The sequence below is a fragment of the Rhinatrema bivittatum genome, chromosome 5, assembly GCF_901001135.1.
Source record: "Rhinatrema bivittatum chromosome 5, aRhiBiv1.1, whole genome shotgun sequence".
In the NCBI taxonomy this organism is placed as follows: Eukaryota; Metazoa; Chordata; class Amphibia; order Gymnophiona; family Rhinatrematidae; genus Rhinatrema; species Rhinatrema bivittatum.
In genome coordinates this window covers 17,696,797-17,721,554 of record NC_042619.1, presented here as the reverse complement: position 1 = coordinate 17,721,554, position 24,758 = coordinate 17,696,797, and the positions used below count along the sequence as shown (strand labels likewise).

At 43.7% G+C, this 24,758-nt stretch overlaps 1 protein-coding gene across 1 annotated transcript; it reads left to right on the top strand.

Annotated features, from left to right (window-relative positions):
* The first annotated feature begins 23,453 nt into the window (after positions 1 to 23,453).
* Positions 23,454 to 24,413, top strand: LOC115091720 (olfactory receptor 2AT4-like). The gene has a single exon (XM_029601877.1). It carries the CDS (start codon positions 23,460 to 23,462, stop codon positions 24,411 to 24,413), a length of 954 nt encoding a protein of 317 aa, XP_029457737.1. The 5' UTR covers positions 23,454 to 23,459.
* Positions 24,414 to 24,758: the final 345 nt, after the last annotated feature.

The window sequence follows — 24,758 nt, the reverse complement described above, 5'->3', positions numbered from 1 at the left end:
AGAAGACTTACTTTGTGTTACGGGTGCAGGAGGTCAACCTGTTCCTTATCTGGGGTATATTGAAGTTGAAGTACAGTTTCCCAAGGAGGCCTGTGGAAGTGGGAACAAATATTCTGTCCTTGCTCTAGTCTGTCCCGATCAAAAGAACAAACCCCTGCCTTTAATAGTGGGAACAAATATTCTCAGACATCTAATACATGACTGTAAAGAACTGGCTGGCCCAAATTACCTTAAGGAGTTAGCCATGGACAAAAATTGGGTAACTACATATCAGACCTATGTTTCTCATCAAAGTTCCAATCAAAGAGTTACTAGGCCAATGATGGCTAGATTGACCAGCACCAGACCAATAGTGTTCGAAAGGGATGAAGCGAAGGAAGTGGAATGCATTCTGAGAATGCCCAGACATGGTCAGAGTTTGTCCATATTGCTTGAGGCTTCAGAAAATTATCCTCTACCCGGAGGCTTACTAGTACAACCTCAACTCATCCGAACTGGCAGTAAGTCGCACACAAAGGCTAGGGTGCTATTGAAGAATATATCGGATTGTAGCATCAGTTTGCCTCCTAGAAGGACATTGGGTGTAGGTGAGCCAGTCGATATAGTGAGGACCATGAACATTACAGGCTCGACCTATAAGGATGGTGCTAAACTAGAATCTATTGGAGAGGGTAACATGGAGTCTGAGAAGGTGTCGCTAGACTTCGGAGATTCTCCAATATCTGAAGAGTTTAAACAGCATATAGAAAAGAGAATTAATCAAGAGGCAAAAGGAGCATTTTCCTGTCATGACCTTGATATTGGATGTATTCCAGGAATAATGCATAAAATCACCCTGTTGGATCCAACTCCATTTAAAGAGCGCACACGTCATGTATCCCCAGCTGACTTTGAGGATCTCAGGCAGCACCTGAAGGAGCTATTAGCCACAGGAGTGATTGAGGAGTCTGATAGCCCTTATGCTTCACCTGTGGTATTGGTTAGAAAGAAGAATGGTACCTTGAGGATGGTTGTTGATTATCGTAAATTGAACAACATAACCAGAAAAGACTCCTATCCGTTGCCTCGAATTGAGGAGACATTCACTCTCCTATCAGGTAGCAAGTGGTTCTCAGTACTAGATCTCAAGAGTGGGTACTATCAGATTGAGGTAGAAGAAATGGATAGGCCTAAAACTGCATTCACCACGCCCTTTGGAAACTGGCAGTTTAAGAGAATGGCTCAAGGACTGACAAATGCTCCAGCAAGTTTTCAAAGAATGATAGAGAAAGTAATGACTGATATTAATCTACATGAATTTGTGGCCTTCTTGGATGATCTTATAATATTCTCGGACACACTGGAAGAGCATGAGGACCGATTGATGAGGGTGTTACAACGACTGTTGAAATGTGGATTGAAGCTCTCTCCATCTAAATGTAAATTCTTTCAGAAGTCAGTGAAATATTTGGGTCATCATATTTCAGAAAAGGGGGTGCTCCCCGATGAAGAGAAAATTTCAGCCATTACTAAGTGGCCACAACCTAAAAACATTAGAGAGCTGCGATCTTTTCTAGGATTTGCGGGCTATTACCGAAGATTCGTGAATCAATACTCACGCTTGGTGAAGCCGCTCAGTAATCTGTTGGTGGGACTAACAAACAGTCGAAAGGATAGGAAAGAAGCCCGGATTCAAAGTCAGCAGCTACTGGGTACGCGGTGGACCTCAGAATGTCAGAAAGCATTCGAAATTATAAAGGAAAAACTCACGGTTGCCCCTGTGTTGGCTTTCGCAAATTGGAAGCTACCTTATGTATTACACACTGATGCCAGCACTACAGGGCTAGGCGCTGCACTTTACCAAATTCAAGAAGGAAAACTGCGAGTGATTTCATATGCCAGTTGTGGGCTCACTAAAAGTGAACGGAATTACCCTATCCACAAATTGAAATTTTTAGCCCTTAAATGGGCAGTTTGTGAAAAATTTCATGATTATCTATATGGTGCAGAGTTTAAAGTAGTGACAGATAATAACCCTCTGACGTACGTCCTGACGACTGCTAAACTGGATGCCACAGGTCATCGATGGTTAGCATCCCTCTCCCTGTACAACTTTGACATCGGATACAAATCTGGTAAAGCCAATATAGATGCTGACGGGTTGTCTAGGAGACCACATGATCCTGAAGAAGATGATGAAGAATTTTTGAAATATGAGGAGAGGGTTGCCAAGATGCTATCTCGTGTGAAGACAGATCTAGAAGGAATGGACACTCTATCTAAGGTAATATGTAAGGCGGCATTCCAGAAGCATGATGTCTCTATTTTGACACATATTTCAGAAGATTCGGGAGACTACGACACTCCCATTACACCTCATTCTACTTCCAAGTTTGAGTGCAGCCCTGGTGCCTTGGTGGAAATCTTACCTGCAGGAGGAGATGCTGTTCCAGATGATTTTGATGACCCGGACCTGTGGCCTGGACAACCCACCCTACCTGGGTTTACCTTGGGTGACTGGAGAGTGTTCCAGAGGGAAGATCCATGTTTATCCCGAGTCATAATGATGCTGGAGAGAGGTGAGAAATTTGAAGATCGAGACAGGAATCGGGAGCATCCAGAATTGCGATTATTCTTCAGAGAATGGCAAAAACTATGTCTTCAAGAGGGAGTACTTTTCAGAAAAGTGATGAGGAGTGGAGGACCACACCAACAACTTGTGATTCCAAGAAAATATCGTCAGAGAGCTCTGGAGGGGGTACATGATGAAACTGGCCATCTGGGTTGTGAACGGACCTTGGACTTAGCACGTGCACGTTTTATTGGCCGAGAATGGCACATGGGGTAGAGCAATGGGTGAAGACATGCGAAAGATGTGTGCGGAGAAAAGCTAGAGCAGAAAAAGCAGCCCCCTTGGTAAATATAAAAGCTTACGCCCCCATGGAGCTAGTTTGCATTGACTTCCTTACCTTAGAGCCTGACGACAAGGATACACGAAATGTTTTGGTAGTCACGGATCACTTTACTAAGTATGCTCAGGCATATCCCACTAGAGATCAGACTGCAAGAACTGTTGCTGTTACCCTGTGGGAGAATTTCATCTGCCACTATGGATTTCCAAAACGAATCCATAGTGACCAAGGAGCCAATTTTGAATCTGAACTCATTTCAGAGCTATGTAGAATAGCAGGCACTAAATCCAGAACCACTCCATATCACCCTCGAGGAAATCCAGTAGAACGCTTCAATAGAACCTTAATAGAAATGTTGGGTACATTAGAGGATAAGCGTAAGGAACATTGGAGAAAATATGTTCGGCCACTAGTACATGCCTATAATTGTACTCGGAATGACAGTACTGGAATTTCTCCGTTTTTTCTCATGTTTGGAAGAGAACCTCGACTTCCAATAGACTTATGCTTCGGCATCAGTCCAGTGGGTCATAACGCTAAAACTCATCACCAATATGTACGAGAGTTACGTCAGAGGTTGAAGTATGCATACGAGCTGGCTACTCAGGAAGCTGAGAAACATCAACTAGCCAACAAACGCAGATGGGATGCGAAAGTAATGCCATCCTCAGTGGAAGAGGGTGATAGAGTATTGGTCAAGAATGTGAAGTTGAGGGGCAAGCACAAATTGGCTGATCGGTGGGAGTCTTCAGTGTATATTGTGGTAAAACAAATTGAAGGTATACCAGTCTATGTGGTGAAGCCAGAAACAGGGGATGGACCCGAAAGGACGTTACACAGGGATCTACTGTGCCCCTGTGGATTTATTTCTGGAAGAGAAGAGGCTGATATTCACTGTGAACCATTCAATAGTACCAAGCAATTGATGAAAAAGCAGAAGGAGGATGCTGAGGATAGTATGGATGGCTCTATCATGGAGAGCGGAAGTTCAGATCCAGCTGAACTGGAAGAGAGTCCAATTACTGGTGAAATTCAGTCAAATGGAACATTAAATCCTAATGCGGAGGAGTTTCATCCAGAGTCATGGGAAGAGGATCCTGTGGAAGTTAGTATACCAGTAAATCATAACAATTCATGCGATTTGAACAGCTCAGTCAATGAAGAACAGCGTGCATCCTCCTCGGGGAAGAGGAAAACTCTTGATGAATCAATGACCAAAATAGGACTTCTACCGTTACCTCAAAGATCGCAGAGACCAAGGAGACTGCCTAGTAGATTCGATGACTTTGAAGTGCAATTGCCCAAGGGGTTGCACAGCCACAACATATTGAGACAGTCATATTCAAGGAATCCATTGGAGACGTGTATATCCATGCAGCAACTAAGTAGTATGATGCAAGAGATATTGAGCAAACAAACAGAGTTAATATATAAGCTGTGGACATAAATACCTGCCGGGGACGTCAGGTTTTAGGAGGGGACCATGTAACATACCTCTAGGAACTAGGGCAGAGAAATGTTGAATCATCATTGTGACATGAAAAGACTGACAATAGAGTGCTGTCTCTTTAAGAGCTGAGGGGGGGGAAAGGAGATTCAAAATTTGATTGTATTGAGCGTGTGCGAACAGATCACTGCTCAGCTTGAACAGAGTTCCTGCCCTGCTCTGAACTAATAAATATTATCTGTGCTGATTAAGGTGAGCAGCCCTCTATAATTGTATTCATGTGTAATGTATTTATGTTAGTTAACATTGTTTTGAGATGTATTGAAGTTGTTTTTTACTTTACCTAAAGAGATGTATAAAAATTTGATTGTATTGAGCGTGTGCGAATAGATCACTGCTCAGCTTGAACAGAGTTCCTGCCCTGCTCTGAACTAATAAATATTATCTGTGCTGATTAAGGTTCTCTTTTCTGGAACCCTGCTGTGGACGACTTGGGAGTAGTTGAACTGTGCCCTGTCAGGATTTGAAGCTCTTCTTTTGGATAGAGGCTGCTGTATTGTGGATTTGGCAGTTGAAGCAGCAGTACTGACGCCCTCTTCAGCTCTAAATTCAAATGGACACAGTAGGATACAATCTGGGACTTTGCTTGTTCAGAGACTGCTTAAGGTCGGGTGCTATATCACATGCTGATTCTGGTTGAAATACTTAACATGAGTTTATGACAAAGTTGAGTTTTCTCTTGTACTATATACATGTGTTTATATGACAAATGCAGATGCTTAGGAAGTGAACAGATTTATTTCAGTCATTCATTCCAGTAAAGATAAAACTGTTACTCACTAAAGAGCGTGTGGATTCATTTCTGATACTGGGTTGGGAATCAAAGTGCAGGTTTCAGACACAAGGAGTCATAAAGAAAATTGAACTTTAAGGGTTACACATGGATTTAATAGGTTTTGCCTCCGTCCTTGCAGCGCTGACAGCAAGTGACTGTGAAGTCCTGCCTAGTCTAATTGTCAGGAGGGGTGGGAGCTTCCTGTGATATTTTGCAGGTCTCAGCAGGTTAAAATACCATGGGTTGTTGATTTTTTCTGCATGACTAACGTGGAGGAGTCTAGTGGTGAAAGCAGCAAATTATGAGATGGGAAGCCAGGGTTGAAATCCCACTGACATTCTTTATGATCCCCTGTACAAACTGAGGGCTCTATTTTTACTAAGCATTTTATCCATAAAACAAAATGCGAGAAAACCTTTAGTAGATAAGAAGAAGAAAGAAAATGCCATACTGGGTCAGACCAAGGGTCCATCAAGCCCAGCATCCTGTTTCCAACAGTGGCCAATCCAGGCCATAAGAACCTGGCAAGTACCCAAAAACTAAGTCTATTCCATGTAACCATTGCTAATGGCAGTGGCTATTCTCTAAGTGAACTTAATAGCAGGTAATGGACTTCTCCTCCAAGAACTTATCCAATCCTTTTTTAAACACAGCTATACTAACTGCACGAACCACATTCTCTGGCATTCTCTGGCAACAAATTCATTAAACACATCTTCCGTCTTCATGGGATGCCCAAACATATACTATCCGACAGAGGAGTGCAATTTACTGCAAAGTTTTGGAGAGCATTATGTAAAAAATTTGACATTGCCTTGGATTTAACCTCTGCCTACCATCCTCAGTCTAACGGCCAGACTGAGAGGATGAATAGGACGCTGAAACAATTTCTGCGATCTTATGTCAACTCTAGACAGAACGACTGCGCTGAATTACTGCCATGGGCAGAATTTCCCATCAATTCACATACTGCTTCTTCAATGGGGTCTTCCCCTTTCCAACTTGTCTACGGGACACAACCTTTACCTCCGCTGCCAGTTCCATTCTCAGTAGCCTCTCCTGCTGCCCAGGCTACTGCAGCAGAATTATCCCAACTTTGGAGACAGACGAAGGAGCTCCTTCTTAAAGCAGGACAAAAGGCAAAGAGGACCTATGATGCTCATCATCAAAAGGCACCCCAGTTCCAGCCTGGACACAAGGTTTGGTTAAGCACACAATACCTCCGACTTAAGCTTCCTTCTGCAAGATTTGCTCCTCGCTTTGTAGGCCCCTTATATTGTAAGCCCTCTCGGAACAGGGAAATACCTATGGTACCTAAATGTAATCTTCTTTGGAGTGGCTGACCAGTTATGAAAGGCAGAATATTAAAAAAAATCCTATGCTACCAGGTAATAATGCAGTATTTTACATTTCATAAGCTTCGTACAAAGCACGATATTGGCTAATTTTTACTTGAAATATTTCTGGTAAATTACCTACAACGTCCCAAAATTATTTTATTTATTTATTTAAAACAATTTATAACCAGCACAAATCCAAGATTCTGGGTGGAGTACAGAAAAAACATACATAAGAATAAAAACTAATAAGAATAACCAAAACAGTATTATATGAGTACATCACTGCAAATTTCTTGGCAAATCCCGAGATAACATCGTAACCACTATGTTGCGAGCTATGTGAACGTGAGCCCTTCTTATTGTAGAGCAACTGATGCAATCTTGTGGGCAGAGCTCTAAGGTCTGCACTGACAGTGGGTGAATGAATCTTTGCACAAGCCAGACCATGACAAGATCCAGAAGGCTGTGACTACGGAAATCTCCGAAGAGTCGGACAAGGCTGGAGACAAGCTGAAACAGAAGACTTGACTGTGGCTGGAACTGAAGATAGACGTGGAGCAAAGCTGAGGCTGAAGACAGACTTGGAGCAATCCTGAGGCTGAAGACAGATGTTGAGCAATGATGAGGTTGAAGACAGATGGGGAGCAATGCTGAGGCTGAAGAAAGACATAGGGTAAGGCTGAGGCTGAAGATGAAGCAAGGCTGAAGACTGGAGCGGAGCAAGGCTGAAGAATGGAGTGGAGCATGGCTGAGGCTGAAGACAGAGCAAGGCTGAAGACTGAAGTGGAACAAGGTCCCACCCCTGCCCATCTGCTAAACATCTGCTTCACCCCCCATACCCAACTGTAAGTATTATAACCTGCCTCGTGCTTTATCTCCCAGTTAGACACACTGAAATTGTACTGTATAATCTGCATTGTGCTTTATCTCCCAGCTAGACACATTGAAACTGCAAACCCTGCCCTTCACCTTACTCTTAACTGGACCCCATCCAATCCAACTCTCCTCCTCTCCCTTACTCCCTCGCCACCATTACCACCATTACCACTCACCATATCCACTGCATTCACCTCCCTCATAACAGACGCCCCCGCTTCCTTCGCCTCCTACCACCCCCACATACAAGTCCCTCCTTCCCATCCTCACGACCCCCTTTAACCAAATTCTAGGACTCACAACCCTCTCAATTATCCTGTTCAATGCCCAGTCCCTCTCCAAGAAAACCCCTATTCTAAACGACCTCCTCACCGACTGCAAACCAGATATCTGTGCAATCACGGAAACCTGGCTCAGAGAAACTGATACGGTCCTCCTTAACCAGCTACCATCTCATTCTTATGAAATCCTATCCATCCCCAGACCAAAAAAAAAGAGGAGATGGCATCCTCCTAGCCTTCAAGAAGCACCTCAATCTCAAACTCACACACACTACCTCACCCCCCAAACTAGAAATTGGCCTTTTCAAATCCCCCACGCTACAGAGCTGCCTTATATATGCTCCACCTGGCTCCATCGAACGGGATCCTTCCCCCTTAATTGAATTCATTTCTGCCAACATCAACATTGAAATTCCATCCATCATACTAGGAGACTTCAATCTCCATGTTGATGCCACCCCCTTCACCCCATCTTGCGATACATTCCTCACCTTTCTCCAAGCATTAGGTCTCAGACAAATTGTCACCTCCCCTACTCATCAAGCTGGACACTCCCTTGACCTCATTTTCATTAACCACTGTTTTCTACCTTCCCACCCCCCCACTTGCTCCCCTGTACCCTGGTCGGATCACTTCCTCATAGAAGCCTCCCTACCACTCACCACTCCCACTCCCCCCACCCCCACAAGCAACACTACTATTGCATTCAGGAAACCCTGCTCAGGAGATGAACTTGCACTTGCAATCTCCAACGCTTCTAAAAACCTTGATTGCTCCAATCCTGAAACTGCCATCACATCCTGGTTCAGCATAAATCTTGAAATTGCTGACAAACTATGCCCTATCTCCAGACGAGAACTACAACAATCTACAAAAAACCACCAACCTTGGTACACAGCAGAACTGAGAGCCTTAAAAAATAATCTTAGGCAGCGAGAGAGAATCTGGCGTAAAGCCCCCTCACCCCAACTTGCCTCAAGCTACAAAACAGCCCTTCACCATTATAGAATAACCACACTCAAAACCAAACGAGACTTCTATGCCACTAAGATCCAGGAATATATGTACAACCCGAAAGCCCTCTTCAATTATGTAGCTGACCTCACCACGTCCTCCCAGCCCCCCATCCCTGACAACGAAGCCACTGCCAGGAGCGAAGAAATAGCCCAATACTTCCTCACAAAAATCACCAACATCCTCCTCAGATTCCAATACCCATCTCCCACGACCCCCTCTTCCCCCCCCCCCCTCCCCGCAACCTGCCCCCATTAATCCTACCCTCCAATCACTTGACCTGACTTCCTCCAAAGAAGTGGAATCAATTCTCAGAAAACTTAGACCCGCATCTCATCCCTCAGACACTATACCCACAAAAACCCTCCTCTCTATCCCAAACTCTATTGCCAAACCTATCGCAGACATTATTAACTCCTCTCTCTCTTCAGGCTCTGTCCCAGATGCCCTCAAACAAGCTATTGTTAAACCTCTCCTTAGACCTTCCAACTTCCACCCGATCTCAAACCTGCCCTTCATCTCCAAGATCATGGAAAAGATTGTGAATATCCAACTCACAGAATACCTTGAAAACAATAATATACTGCATCCTGCCCAATACGGCTTCCGCAAGTTCCTCAATACCGAAACACTCCTGCTCTCCCTCACGGATCACATACTCAGAGGCATGGACCAGGGCAACTGCTATCTCCTCGCCCTTCTCGACATCTCAGCCGCCTTTGATACCATCAATCACAACTACCTCATCAACAGTTTAACTGAAATAGGTATCTCAGGCCTAGCCCTGCTATGGTTTAAATCCTACTTATCCAATAGAAAGTTCGCCGTCAAAATAGGAAACGCCAAATCCGCGCTCTACCCCCTGTCCCAAGGTGTCCCCCAAAGTTCCTCTCTCTCTTCCACCCTATTCAATATTTACCTCACACCCCTCTGTCAGCTTCTCACAGACCTTGGCCTCAAATTCTACCTCTATGCAGACGATGTGCAAATCCCCATCCCCATTCACAACTCTCTCACTGATGCCCTTGCATTCTGGAACACATGTCTTGCCTCTATAAACGACTTCCTCACTAACATCCACCTTGCCTTAAACTCTTCCAAAACTGAGCTGCTCCTTCTTTCTCAACACCAACCCCCTAAACCCCTGATTTCCAACGACCCTGCTTTCAACACCATATCGTCCCAACCCTATGTAAGAGACCTTGGGGTAATTCTAGACCAACAACTCAATCTAAAAAAACAGATCAACTCCATCCTCAAAGAAGGTTTTTTCAAGCTCGGTGTCCTAAAGAAACTTAGACCCCTCCTCCATTAACATGACTTCTGCACTGTCATCCAAGCTACTCTTTCCTCAAAGCTAGACTACTGTAATGCCGTCCTCCTCGGACTACCCTCCTCCACCACGAAACCCCTACAAATGTTCCAAAATGCCATCGCCAGGGTTATTGCTAACTCACGGAAAGCTGATCACATTACTCCCATACTCAAAGACCTCCAATGGCTCCCCATAGCATCCCGCATTCTCTTTAAAACTTTAACCATAATTCACAAATCCATCTACTCCCACAACCCTAACTGGCTTGATGAACCCTTTTGCCCCATACGCTCTGACCGACCCATTCGGTCTGTCAACAAAGGTACCCTATCAATACCTCCTATCAAAAAAGCCCACCTCTCCACCACAAGGGATCGCGCACTCTCCATTGCAGGCCCTAAACAATGGAACTCCCTCCCGACTACACTCAGACTTGAGCCATGCTACTCTAAGTTCAGAAAGAAACTAAAGACTTGGCTCTTCCGACAGGCCTACCCAGATTAATTGTCTCTATCCACCGCCCCTCCTTTTAACCTCACGAACAGTCCTTATATAAATGGTACTTAAATTGTATATAGACTTTTTTAATTAGCCTATCTGTTACCGTTTAAATCTAGACTACTGTAATGCCGTCCTCCTCGGACTACCCTCCTCCACCACGAAACCCCTACAAATGTTCCAATGTAAACCCCTACAAATGTTCCGATGTAAACCAGCAAGATATGTTTTCATGATTGCCGGTATATAAAAACTCTAAATAAATAAATAATGTTTTTTAATTTTCAATACTTTCTGCACTCTGTAATTATTCTCTCCCCATTTCCCTCCCTGTTGATTGTATTTTTCAGTCTTTTAGTTGCAATGTAAACTGGTATGATGTTTGCATACTAATGCCGGTATATAAAAAGCCTTAAATAAGGTTTGACTGGTACAAGGCTTGACTGGGACAATGTTTGACTGGAACAAGGCTTGACAGACAAGCAACCTTTGCTGAGGCAACACTGGGGGTTTAAATACCTGGTTGTGTGACATCATCTGGCACTGAGAGCAAGGATTCCTGCTGTGGGGCCCTTATAGCCTGCCGCGCGCCTAAGAGAGCAGGATTGGCAGTGTTTCCCTGCCACATCAAGTGGCCAAATTCAGTTGGCGGTGTCAGGATAAGTGTAACTGCTCGCGGGGTTGTGCCGCGAGCGGTGAAGGTAACACACTGCTGACAGGGATACTCTGATACCTGCTGTAACCTCATAGTGAAACAGATTATGCAAATGTTTTAAGTGTGCCTTGTCAAGTATGAACTGATGTAAAATAAAAGGAGTTTGTCAACACAGCTGTAGACTGCTTGTCAGGCTTGGTTTGACTCAAATGCCTGCTTAAACCAAGAAATTCTTAAAGGCTTTTCCAAAGGTTTTAGAACGGGTCCTAGTATGCAGATACTCTGATAATGTGTTCCAATACAGGGGCTCTGCAACAGACAAAGCTCTGTCACAAGTCTCCATCAGATGTACAGCTCGGGGAGAGAGTGCCCTCAACAGGCCACACTGTGTGGATTGTAGGCTTGCACTTTAGCACCTCTGCCACCAATATTTCAAATGATCCAGCATGGACAATAGTGGAAACGTAATGCTCTGTAGCTTATTGGGCATCATAAATAATAGTAATAAGAACAAGAAGGTCCATATTCAAATGCATTTAGCCAGATAACTAAGAAGTTATCTGCCTAAATGAAAATTTGGCCACTTATCTGGCTGGAATTTGGCTGGATAATTGAGGGGCAGTCCAGAGGCGTTCCGGGGAGGAGCTGTTATCGGCTAACTCCAATATTCAGTGTTGGCACTCTGATCGTCCCTTAGAACTGTCCTCAAGTTAGCCAGACAAACTCATTGGGCTTACTTTAAGATAAGAAGATATATTTGGTGGCATGGCTGTGCTGCTGCATATATAGCTCTAGTTAGTCAGAGAGTTTATCCGGCTAACTACCAGAACCGCACAGCGACTGAACATGGAGTCCAATATCTCTGAAGTGTAGTATTTAACATCCCATATTTTTCAAATTGCAACATGACATCAAATTATATGAGTTTAATGGGATTCTTCTCTGCTGGCAATGGGTTTTGCTTAGCTTTTGGATGGCTCCATTAATTGGAAAGAAAACAAATTATGCAGACTTCTCCTTTGGGAGTTGTGGAAACAGAAGGGATTAGTTGCAGAACCAATGATGATCTATAAAATAAAGCAAGCTTCCTTCTTTCCACTTACCATAGTCCATTGGTGCTGGGCTCATCAGTATCGACAAGATAGCTCTAAGGAGAAACAGCCGAGCAAACTATTGCATGCACTAAAATATTGGTACCCTATTTCCACAGCGTCATATTCTTTGCTTGTATTTATGCTGTCTCTCTTTTCTTGACTGATTGCACTGGGATTCAGGAGGTGAGTTGTCATAATAAGCTCAGTTTCATTCAACGATACCTGAAATTCCTCATTTCATTTGTATGCCAATGGGCACAGCTTCTCTGCTCTAACTGGAATCAAAGCTCGGATTGGTGAATGTTTGCTTGAAATTGCACAGTAAACAAGAGTTTGCTTCGACCTAGATCAGATCCAGCTCTGATTATTATTTCCCCCAGAAATGTCTGATTTCAGGGTGGCTTTGATTGATTTGAATATTTCCAGATTCGAATGATTCCAAAAATCTAACCTTTTAAGTTCATCAGATACATGTGCGTCTGGGGATATCTGTGTCTGAACCAGGACCTACAGCCAGGTCATAAATATTTGAATGAAGTGAAAACAGAAATCAAGTTGAACTGCAAATAATATAGATTTATCTATTTTATTTGCCAAATAACGTTGATTTATTCAAATCTATTTGTGAGCTGACTTGGTTCAATTCCGGTAATGTGAAATTTGGATTTAATCCATCCCTAATTCCACTACAGTGTGCTTGAAGAGCTTGTATTGTAATATGAAGCAATATACTCCAACATTTTCCTGTAGAATAGAATTTACCATTGTACCACGTGTTCATTGCTTGGACAGAGGAGTAGGATGTTTTGACCCTAATACAAATATATCTGTAGTGCGGAGGCACTGAGGTGCGCTCAAGGTATTTCCGGTGTCAGCAGTCGCATCTTTAATAGACTGTTAATGTGCTGTGTCCTGATTAGACAATCTATTCTCCTCCAGAGTCCACAGTATTGTTTAGTGACGCAGCCATCAGTGATGGACCCCCTGCCCATGCAGAGAGAGAGAGAGAGAGGGAAAAAAAGTCAAGAGCTATAAAGTGAGCCTCTTCGACCACATTCCAAAACTCTTTGCCTAGGTGAGTTATTGAACTGTAAACATTCATTTCATGAGTATTTTATTAGCAGTTCTATTAGGCAGGCTGTTTTGTTGGATCTCTGGTCCAACTTATAGTGCAGGCGGAAGTACTAAGCATTTTTCTCACAGACTCAAAAATGGGGAAAACCCCCTAGTGTTCATTTACCCGAAAACCATACTAAACTGGAGGAAGATCAGACTCAGGTCACAAACAACCTGGAAATCAGGGCAAAAACCCCACTAAAACTGGAGGCGTCCACCTGAACCAGCACCAGGCAGATTTCACAGACGACTTCTCTTTGTGTGAAATTTAAAGATATCTTATTCATTTACCATTGATAAGAGGTTATTCTTCTCATATTTTCCATGGGCTTTATTCATGGCATATCCCTCGTTTAGGAAAATAGGGGTCACAGGGAGTCCCTTAAGCTATAGCAGCAGTTTGTTCACCCACTATTGGAGTTCAGAGCTCAACATTTGCACCAGTTTTTTTTTTTTAATAAACATTAAGTTTTATATGTTCAATGCATGTGTCTCTGTATGTTTAATATAAACCAGGTCTGTTTTGAAAAAAACCCAAAACAAAACAACCTAGGGCTGTTGAAAATAAAAATGATGTTTGCTGTAGAACAGCACAGTGAAGTATTGTATTATGCAATGCCAATGTACTCCCCGTAGCGTCCTCCCTGAAGAATAAAACAGAATGTTAGGCAGCCCCGATCAATGTGATTTTCATGACCTGAATGTCAGATCATGGAGTAGGAGGATTGCTGCATCACAGAATTTCTCAATGCATTCGTCATGTGATTACATTTTCAAACAATGGCATAAACAGGAGTCCAGAATTGGAGTTTAGTCAGTCACTGGTATCAGTGAATGCCTTCTGAATTTTCAGTTCATGCCGTTCTACGATTAAGCATGGTAACAAGGGGAGGAAAGATGATGCACTCAGAATCCGCAGCTGTACCCCCAGAAATAGAAACTCCACACCATTTGGCTTTTAAACTTGGCCGCAGTTTAATGCACCAGAACCCGAGCCTTTACAATTAATTACCATTAATGGCACTCCCCCCCTCCACCCCTTCCTCTTGCCTCTACCACCTTAAACCCCAATGGTGGAGATAACCTCCCCCTTCCCCACCTGCTCTGCCTCGTGCCAGCGAGAGCAAGCTTGACCGTGAATCTTAGCCCCACGGTTCCCCGGTCTTCCAACGTAGCTGCCCCCCCCAGCTACGCAAGGCCCTTCTCCCCCTCCTCCAACCCCGCCCCAATCCACACCCCCCCGTTACAACATAACAATGGGCTCGGGTTATCCGCCAACACTGCAACAATGCAGTTAGACAAAAACGCTTCGGTCAAGGGCGGGCGGGTGGGGCAAAGTTCACCGCTCCTACCTCCCTGCCTAACTGACCCGTTGCTCCCCTGACGTCACCCTGCTCTATCCAATCCTCTCCCTTTGTTTGAATCTACTTTTCCCTCCACTCCCTTCCCCCTCCCTTCGCCTCCCTAACTTCCCGCCTTTCTACTTCTACGCGTCCCCTCCCCCTGCCCTGTCTGCTGATCCTCGCACGCTTTCCCCCTGTTACTGCTCCCACGCTGTAAAACAGCGCGGCTTGCTCGAGGACTTCTCAGCCAGAGGTTTTTCAAAGCTGCCCTCGTGACCCCACAGCCATTTGGATTTTCAGGATATCTGCAGTGACGATGCATGAGAGAAATTTTCATACAGTGGAGACCTAGTATATGCAATATTTATCTCATGCACAGTCACTGCAGAAATTCCTGAAAACCTGACTGGCTGAGGGGTCACCAGGACACGTTTGGTCTAAGCTTCAGGCCGTTGTCTGAGTGGGCGGTTTGAAGGCATGGGCTTTACAATGGGCATCTTCATGTTAGTTCTGAAATGGAGAATGTCTAATTGTAATGCTTTTAAAAAGAGTAATTTAATAACGAGCTGCATGCATCTGCTGGCTTTTATGTTGCCAAGTTACACCGCTTTTCAAAGCAAACTCACATGTGTAACATTTGCTTTGAAAATGATCCCAACAAAGTTAGGCGCACGCAATTACATCTGCTCGTGGTTTGGTTTTGCCAAGAGAATCTATGTGCATACTTCCTGAAGTAAAAAATATACTATTAAGTCCCAATCCCACTCAGACTCCACTTCCTGAAATGCTTCTCGCCTATGTGTATAAAGGTGCTCCCATACAGTGGTTATGAGTGTGATTTTATGCGTGAATCAGTCGCGCAATTCCTAAATGGCCAAAATAATACTTGTATGCACAGAAAACATGTTTTTGTGCACGTACGTGGCTGTTATAAAATGTCACAGGGGGTGTGCACATTAAAGTATGTGTGTAACCTGATTTTACACATACTTTTATGCACACAAAAAATATTTATTTACTTATGCTTTTTATATACTGTCGTTCCATAGGTAGATCACAACGGTTTACAAATATAGCATTGAATTACATTGTAAAAAGTTAATACATTTCAAACTGTAATAATATAAAAGTGAGAATAAGCGATATAAGAGAGTTATTAATTACTATAACAATGGAAAGTAGTTCCAAGGAATTGTTCAAATAGAAGATTTAAGAATTTAAACAGTAAAAGGAAATTAAGAGTAAGATCAGTCTTTTTACTAAGTAGATTTGAATAATTTCATGTGAGTTCATAAGCTTTTTTGAAGAGCCAAGTTTTGCAATCTTATTTGAAATTCTTTTTTTCAGTTGTTAGTCTTAGTGGACTAGGTAAGGAGTTCCAAACTTTGATCTCTGATTTCATTTGATGAGTAATATTGTTGGAAGGTGTTGAGAGAATGTCTTTGTTTTGGGATCTTAGATCTCTTGTTGGATTGTAGAGTTGTATAGATATTCTGGGAGGAGATGAGTCAATATTATTGATGATATTGAAAATAATTGATAACACTTTGTATTGGATCCTAAAGGTTACTGGAAGCCAATGAAGATCTATCAGAGTTGGAGTGATATAGTCGAATTTTCTAATGCCAGTGATAATTCTGGCAGAAGCGTTATGGAGTAATTGTAGAGGTTTAAGTTTGCATTAAGACCTAGCAATAGGGAGTTGCAGTAGTCTAGATTAGAAAATATTAGAATTTGTAAAACTGTATGGACGTCCTGGAAGGTCAGCAAAGGTTTCAGATGGTGAAGCATTCTGAGTTTGGTGTAACCAGATTTGATTAACTTCGAAATATGGTTTTTCATATTGAGGTTTTCATCAATTTGGATTCCTAGATCGCAAACTTCATCAGCAGTTGATTTTTTGGCTATTTCTATGTTTAGAATGGGTGGTTTTAGAGATGTATTTTCTTTTTTTAGCCAAATTATTTCAGTTTTGTTAGTGTTGAGAGTCAATTTCAGTAGAGAGAGTTCTTTTTGGATAGATTTCACATATTTTGTTACGGTTGCTGTTGTTTTTTTAAAGGTTTTTTCAAAAGGAGTGTAAAATTGAATATCATCAGCACATATAAAGAATTTTGTGTTTAAATTTGTTACTAAAGTGCAAATTGGAAGTAGACAGATGTTAAATAGAGCTGCTGACAGAGCTGATCCTTGAGGAACTCCTATGTCAATTTTAAAGAGGTCTGAGGTTTGATTGCCTAACTTGTCTTGGAAGGATCTTTTTTCTAGGTAGGATGAGAACCAGTTGTATACATTACTTCCGATTCCAATATTCTTTATTTAATTGCAAATAAGCGTTCCGGGTGGGTGGGGGTTGGTGGAGTTGGGATTTATTCAGATTAACCTGCACAAGTTACACCGTACACAAGGGGAACCTTACACATCAATTTGCTTTGAAAATTACCGTAACTTTTCAATTGACCCTATAAACAGATTGCGAAGGTTGGAGAGTGCCATAGGGAGTGATCTGGGCACCACTGGACAGGGTAAGCTTGAGTGGGTTTTATCGTAACTTCGAGGGGTTTGTCTACATGTTAAGTAGTCTTGCATTTGTACTAGTGTACATCCTTTAACGTTGCTTCAGTTCCTTAAAGGTGAGTTTTATAAGCCCACACACGCCGAAATTAGGGATGCGCAAATTTGTTGGGCTCGTGCACGCCAAGCGGATTTTAAAAGTTGCCTGAATACGCGCGTAAATGCCGCTGCGAGCACATCTCGAAACTTCTCATAAAGGGGTGGGGCTTGGGCGTGGACTGGGTGGGGAATTGGTGGTACATGGGGCTTCGAGACTCGAACCAGGAATTAGCATGGAAATACTTCCATGATCCTGTGTGCGCCGATGTCCCCTGAAGCATAATTTTACCTCTGCAATGGATGGCGTATTATTTTAAAAAACCCGAACTGGGAGGGGGGGGGGGGTACAGGCTATCAAATCAGGGGGGTATGGGGGCCCTAGCTGTTAACTGGTTGAAGTGGGGAAGAACTGGTAAAACAGGTAATGGCGTTGGTGCACGTCCCTTTTAAAATTTTCCCACTTACATGGTAGAAGCGGCTTTTGCACATACCGGTGCACGTCCACTTAAAGTTAGACACACCTGTACGCGCAGCGAGGCCATTTTATGACATGTGCACATACATGCGCTCATGTTAGAAAACATCCACATCCCAGAGCGTGGGCCGGCGAACTCACGCACATGTTTTAAAATCTACGTTTCAGAGAGTGCAGGGAGGGATGAGTAGCTGAGTAGTAGGGTCGAATTCTATTGCTTGGTAGTATGTTTTATTAATAGGGCCTGATTTTCAAAAGCATTTACATACACAAAATGAGGTTTTATGCATGCGAATGGGTTTTTCCAAAATTGCCTCTGGGGGGTTTTGTGCAGAAGCAATTTCACATGAACTTGAATGAGGAATTCACAGGGGCAGAGTTGGGGAGGGGAAACCATTTGCATGCATAATTTCTGTTTTTCCAAAGTATGCGTGTAAGGGTATGCATACATCTTTGCGCCTGCTTCCAAGAAGGTATAAACGTGCACACGTATGTCACGCAGGGTTCTGCATACATTCGACAAAAGACCCCTTTCAAAATTTGGGCTGAAGTCTGCATGAACTTTCTACACACAGGAGGTCATTAAATACCCTCATAATCTATTGCTTTTTGTTATTTATTGAACTTATATGAATCGAATTTATTTGATTTTTTTTTTATGAATTGTATTTATGAATTCTTTTTTAAGTTGGAAAACTGTTTTGGGGTACCACTTTTTATATATTCATACCTTTTTGGGATAATTTTCATAACTAAACAAACGAAATATATTTTGACAATTTATGTATGTTTCCTTAAATATATACATAAATAAAATGTTTCATGACACAACATTGAGCCCTTGGATGCCCGTGCTGCCTGGGCTTAGGTGGGCCTCGAAGGGTCTCTCGAAGAGGTAGCAGAGAAGTGTGCCCACCAAGAGGAGAGGTGCTCGGCTGTCAAGGAACAGACGAGCTAGACTGGAATGGAGAATAAAACAAAGTTATTGTGTTATTCAATTTACCTCTTTAATGAGATATATGAGCTTGATGGGATGAACACAGATTTGAATATTTGGTGTTAATAAAAAAGTCCAAAGGGTCTTCTGCTTAATTTTAAAAATCTGGCCAGTTTCACACTATAAAATTATTTGATAGCCTCATTCAACTAATTCTATTTGGCTATGAGAGTGAAGTCTGGAATTTATAGGAAGGGACAGAATGTCAATATTTATTTATTAGCATTTTTCTATACCGACTTTCCAATAACAGAATTATTGATCAATTTGGTTTACATTCTAAACAATAACAATGACAAGTAAATGTCTTACAATGAACTGGTCGAAGTAACTTGGATTACGATATATGGGGTTAAAAACATAATTAAAAGGTACAGTGCCTAATGTAGGCTAGATAAACAGGTGGTAGGTATAAAGTTGGGTTTTGATATTAGACTGCCAAAGATCAATATAAATCCTGCACCTCCAGTTCTGTAACTCTGTGCATCCACTGAAATTCCCCCAAACAATGGAGCTTGAATGTTTCCCTTACAGCTCATCATACTAAAAGATGTTTTCAAATGCTGGTGTCACCTCACAGTAACAGCAGCACAAACACCTTCCACTGCCAGACACATTGTGAACTAAAATAAAACCTCGCAAAAAAGACACTCAAAATCTATACTGCAATCCCATTGTAACATAACAGTAATAACACCAAGGACTCAAACAACAATAACCCTACCTGTGAAAAAGCAAGGGTAAATATTACACTGGGTCCTAGAATACCAATACACCACCTACTGAGGAAACAAAACAAACCCGATTGCTATAGATCCCTATGCTAGCAGAATCTCTCATCATGGTCACACACACAGAGCAGAGACAGACCCTCACCAAATACAGAATACAAAATAAAGGAGCACAAATTAGACAAAAACTGAAATGGAACCCCAAGAAGCCAGACTCTGTGTATTAACAATGGAAAAACAGAACCACCATTCATCATAAAACAATAAAATCAAGAAACATAAAGCATCAGTTATAATAGTAAAACCATACTAATAAAAGAATATTTTAAAACTACTGATAAATAGAATTTCTATTAATTAAAATCATATACATTTTTTACAATTTCCCAAACACCAATAAAATATTTCAAAACAGCACATATATCAAATAACACCAAATAATTAAAACTAATAAGGATTTTAAAAAGCCCTTGCTGTCCATACGTGGGAGCTCTTGATTTCCAGTCACCCTGATATTGTCAAGGATTAGGAGGTTATCCTCTCTCTCACACACATACTCACATGTCCATTCTCTCTCACACATACACTGTCACAAACATACACATTCATGCTCTTATACCCACCATAACCTCTCGCTCTCACAGACACTGACACACTCTCAGGCTCTAAGACACTCTCTCTCCCTCCACACACACACCCCCACACAAACTCTTACTCCCCTGGATTTTCTCATACACACTCATGCTCTCACTCTCACTGGCTCGTGGCTCCCTCACATACACACAAACACACACACCCAGGCAAGCTCCCAGTCATTCTCACACCCTGAAACTGACCCCCAGGCAGGCTCCCATTCATTTTCACACCACTCCTTCCCCATCCCCCAGGCATGCTCACATTCATTCTCACACACACAGACCCCCAGGCAGGCACCAATTCATTCTCACACACACACACACCACACACAGGCAGGCACCTATTCTCACACATACAAACCCCAGGAAGACACCCATTCATTCTCATACACAGACACACCCTCAGGCAGGCACCCATGCATTCACACACATACACCCCCAGGCAGACTCCCATTCATACACATGCATATACTAAAGGCAGAGACCCCCTCTCTTTCTTTTGCCAGCAACCTCGAAGCCTCTCTCATTCCTCTGCTGCCACTGTCACTGCTGCCACATGGCTACTGGGGTGGCGCTGATTGTTGCTACTGGCACTGAAGCCCATTCTGCTGCCTCCTCTGTGCAGGCCCCGTGGGCTTCCACTTCCTCCATGCTGATCTCGTACATTGTGAGATCTGCATAGAGAAAGTGCTACTTTTGCACATTACCAAAGATTACATGTGCCAATCAGTAAAAAGTATTTTTTTTTTTACCTTTGCTATCTGATCTTAGTTTTCTAATCGGTTGGTCACAGGCTTTTTTGTTTCACCTTCCCTTTCTTATTTTTTTGCCAATTCCTTTCATATTGTCTTTTTTTCTATTTCTTTTCTCTCCGTCTGTCTTCTTCCTTCAAACACACAGTCAGGTTCTCGTTCTCACATGCTTCCTCTCTCTCTCACACACACACAGTCTCTCACCGGCACATGCTGTCTGACTCTGGCACACAGGCTCTCTCACTCCCACATGCTGTCTTGCTCAAGCACAGGCTCTCACTATCACATGCTCTCTCTCATACAATCATTCATACACACAGGCTCTCACTGTCACATGCTGTCTCTCTCACACACACAGAGGCTCTCACATGCTGTCTTTGCAAACATTCAGGTCCTCACTCCCACACACAGTCTCTCAACTCACTCACACACACACACACAATCACGCAACTCATCTCATACAAACACACACACACACACTCTACGGGCCCTCAGCCTGTCTCTTGCCTCTGGGCCTCCTCTTCACGGGTTGATGCAGGATGGGCTCTGCAGCGGCCCTGATCTTCTCGGGCCGATTGGCAGCGGCGGCCCTGCTACCGGGCCCCCTCCTCTTCCCAGGCCGCTGCAACAATGCTGCTCCTCTTCTGCACGTGGCTGATGCTCCTCCTCCTTCCTGCCCGCGCGGCTCCGGCAACATTTTTCTTCCGGGGCCGCACGGGCAGGAAGGAGGAGGAGCACCTGCACGTTTAGACGCGACCTTTTTCTTTGGGCTGTGGTGACGTGAGCTCCACCACTGCCCTGCCGATCTTCCTGCTGTGTGTCTCCGGCACAGCACAGTGATACTTCACTACTCAGCCGCCAGTGGGATGAGGTCCACCGGCGCCGCATTGGCTCCCCCTGACCTCTCCTCGGTATACCACTTCCTCCCCCCGTCACGTGCACCGGGCTTGCGTGACACACTAAAGTGTCGCGACACACACTTTGGAAAGCTCTGCTCTAGAGGTTCTTTTCTACCAGGTGCATTAAGGTCCAAATGTATTAAAAGGATTTTTTCTATTTTGGGTCTATGGGAAAAATGCTTTGTAAAAAATGTTGTATAAAACATAAACTAAATGCTATTAATCTAGAAAGCTTACTTTCTCATTATTATATGTCATAAGAATCATTTAAGTGTTTTAAATAGTATACTAATGTTGCGCGTCCTGGCTGCGCTGGTGCCGCGACCGGGCCTGCTCACCTCGGGCTCTCCTCCGCAGGTCCCAGTCAGTCCTCCCTTGCCGCAGCTGCCAGTTCTTGGTATCCTCAAGGCCTCTCAGCAGAGCTGCCACAGGGGCTCTGCGTCCTCGGCTCTGCCCCTAGGTGCGTGTGCGGCCGGCGCTCCGTCCTTTAAAGGGCCCAGGGTGGGAACCTCAGCCAGGGCGCCTCCTGATGACGTCACCTGAGCCCTGCATAGAAGGCAGGGCTCAGATCTCACTTCCTTGCCTTGGCAAACGGGTCGTCACACATAGTGTGAGCTAGTTTGCCGTCCTCTTTCCTGTGTTCCTGCGTTCCTGCTTGTTCCAGTGTTCCTCGCTTGTTCCAGTGTTCCTCGCTTGTTCCAGTGTTCCTATGTTCCTTGCTTGTTCCGGTGTTCCTGTGTTCCCTTGGTCCTTCCTGCGTTCCTACCCAGATAGTACCTCTTCGGACTGATACCCAGTACTGACCTCGGCCTGCTACTGACTACGCCTGGACTGATTCCTGGAACTGATCTCTGCCTGCCTGACTACGCCTGGACTGACACCTGGAACTGACCTCTGCTTGCCTGACTACACTCGGATTGATACCTGGAACTGACCCTTGCTTTGGCTGACTACCCTCAGATGGATACCCTGGCTTTGACCCTTGCGCTCCACTTGGACACTCTATTTGCTTCTCCCATGACCATCAGGTCCACCTGGTTCGACGCTGTCAGTGGCTATTCACCAGCTAGACCACTAGGCGCTACCTATCCTGCCCGAAGGACCTTCAGCTCCTGGTCTGTTCCTGTGGTCTCCGGTACTCTCCATTCCAGTCTAGCTCGTCTTCCTTGACAGCCGAGCACCTCTCCTCTTGGTGGGTACACTTCTCTGCTACCTCTTCGAGAGACCCTTCGAGGCCCACCTAAGCCCAGGCAGCACGGGCATCCAAGGGCATCCATTATTGGTGAAGTTCCAGCTTGCCTCTGTCTCCTTGTGTGCTCCGCCTCCTGGCGGCAGGCGCCCTCTGTGATCCCTCAGAGGGCCTCACCTATCCTGCGCCAGGCCAAGGGTCCACCTCCAGCGCAACAACTAATAACTTCATTTTCAGTTTGATATCACACACTGTGCCAATCACTAAAAATATGGGCATTCCTGGACTTTATATTCAAACCAATATAGCTTATGTCTTTGCCTGTATCTGAATGTGACTACCCACTATTTTTGAGCAGGCAGTGCTATAATTTATTAAGTTCAGTGTATAAATCAACATAGGTCTCTAAGACAGTGATGAATAATATTTTTATTCTATTCTAGATATATTCCTCAGATTGACAATGGAAGAATATAACCATAGCCGTGTCAATACAGACTTTATCCTCGTTGGGTTCACCTCACTTCAAAATTTCCAGATTCTACTTTTTTGTGTCTTTCTGATGTTCTATCTCATTATTTTAACCAGCAATCTGATGATCTTAGTAGCAGTCCTGGTCGATCGGAACCTCCACAAACCCATGTACTTTTTTCTAACAAATCTCTCAGTGTTAGACATTCTATGTACAACTACAATTATGCCAAAAATGTTGGCCATGTTTCTGATCAACGCAAAAACTATTTCTTTCCTTGGGTGCTTCATTCAGATGTATTTTTTCCACGGTTTATATGTGACTGAATCCCTTCTTCTTGTTGTCATGGCGTATGACCGCTATGTAGCCATTTGTAGTCCATTGCATTATACCACTAAAATGACAAAGAGGGTAAACATTCAATTGGCAGCAGGTGCCTGGATGACCGCATTGCTGATTCCAGTGCCTGCTGTCATCCAGACATCCCAGTTATCGTTCTGTGGGCCAAACGTGGTTTACCACTGTTTCTGTGACCACTTGGCTGTTCTTCAAACAGCATGCTCTGATATCACCTCTCAGACCGTGTTGGGGTTTTCCATTGCCATGGCTGTTTCAGGAGTGCCCTTAATGCTCGTCATCTTCTCTTATGCTAACATCATTTTCTCCATCCTGAAGATCAACTCCAAGGAAGGGCGTCACAAAGCTTTTTCTACTTGTACATCTCATTTGATTGTTGTCTTCACTTATTATACTTCTATAGCTGTAGCATACATATCTTATAGGACGGATATCCCTCTTGATATTCATGTCTTGGGTAACGTTGTTTTTGCGATTTTAACGCCTATGGTAAATCCACTGATATACACCTTAAGAAACAGGGAAGTAAAAGAGGCAATAGCAAAATGTATACACTTGAAGCTATCTCCTCTTTTTGAAAACATGTAATATTTTTTTCTGCAGAAAAAAATCTGAATAAATGATTCTCTTTTAAAATAATATAACCAAAATAGCTAGGGCCGGATTTTAAAAGCCCTGCGTGCGTAAATCCGGCCGGCCTATTTTGCATAGGCCGCCGGCACGCGTAAGTCCCGGGGGTTCGTAAAAGGGATGGGGAGGGGGCGTGTCCGGGGTCAGGGGGCAGTTCGGGGCGGGACTGGGGGTGTGGTGCTGGCCCGGGGGCGTGGTCAAGGCCTCCGGACCAGCCCCCGGGTCGGGTGATGGCGTGCCAGCAACCTGCTGGCGCGCGCAGATTTACGCCTGCTTTCAGCAGGCGTAAATCTGCCAACAAAG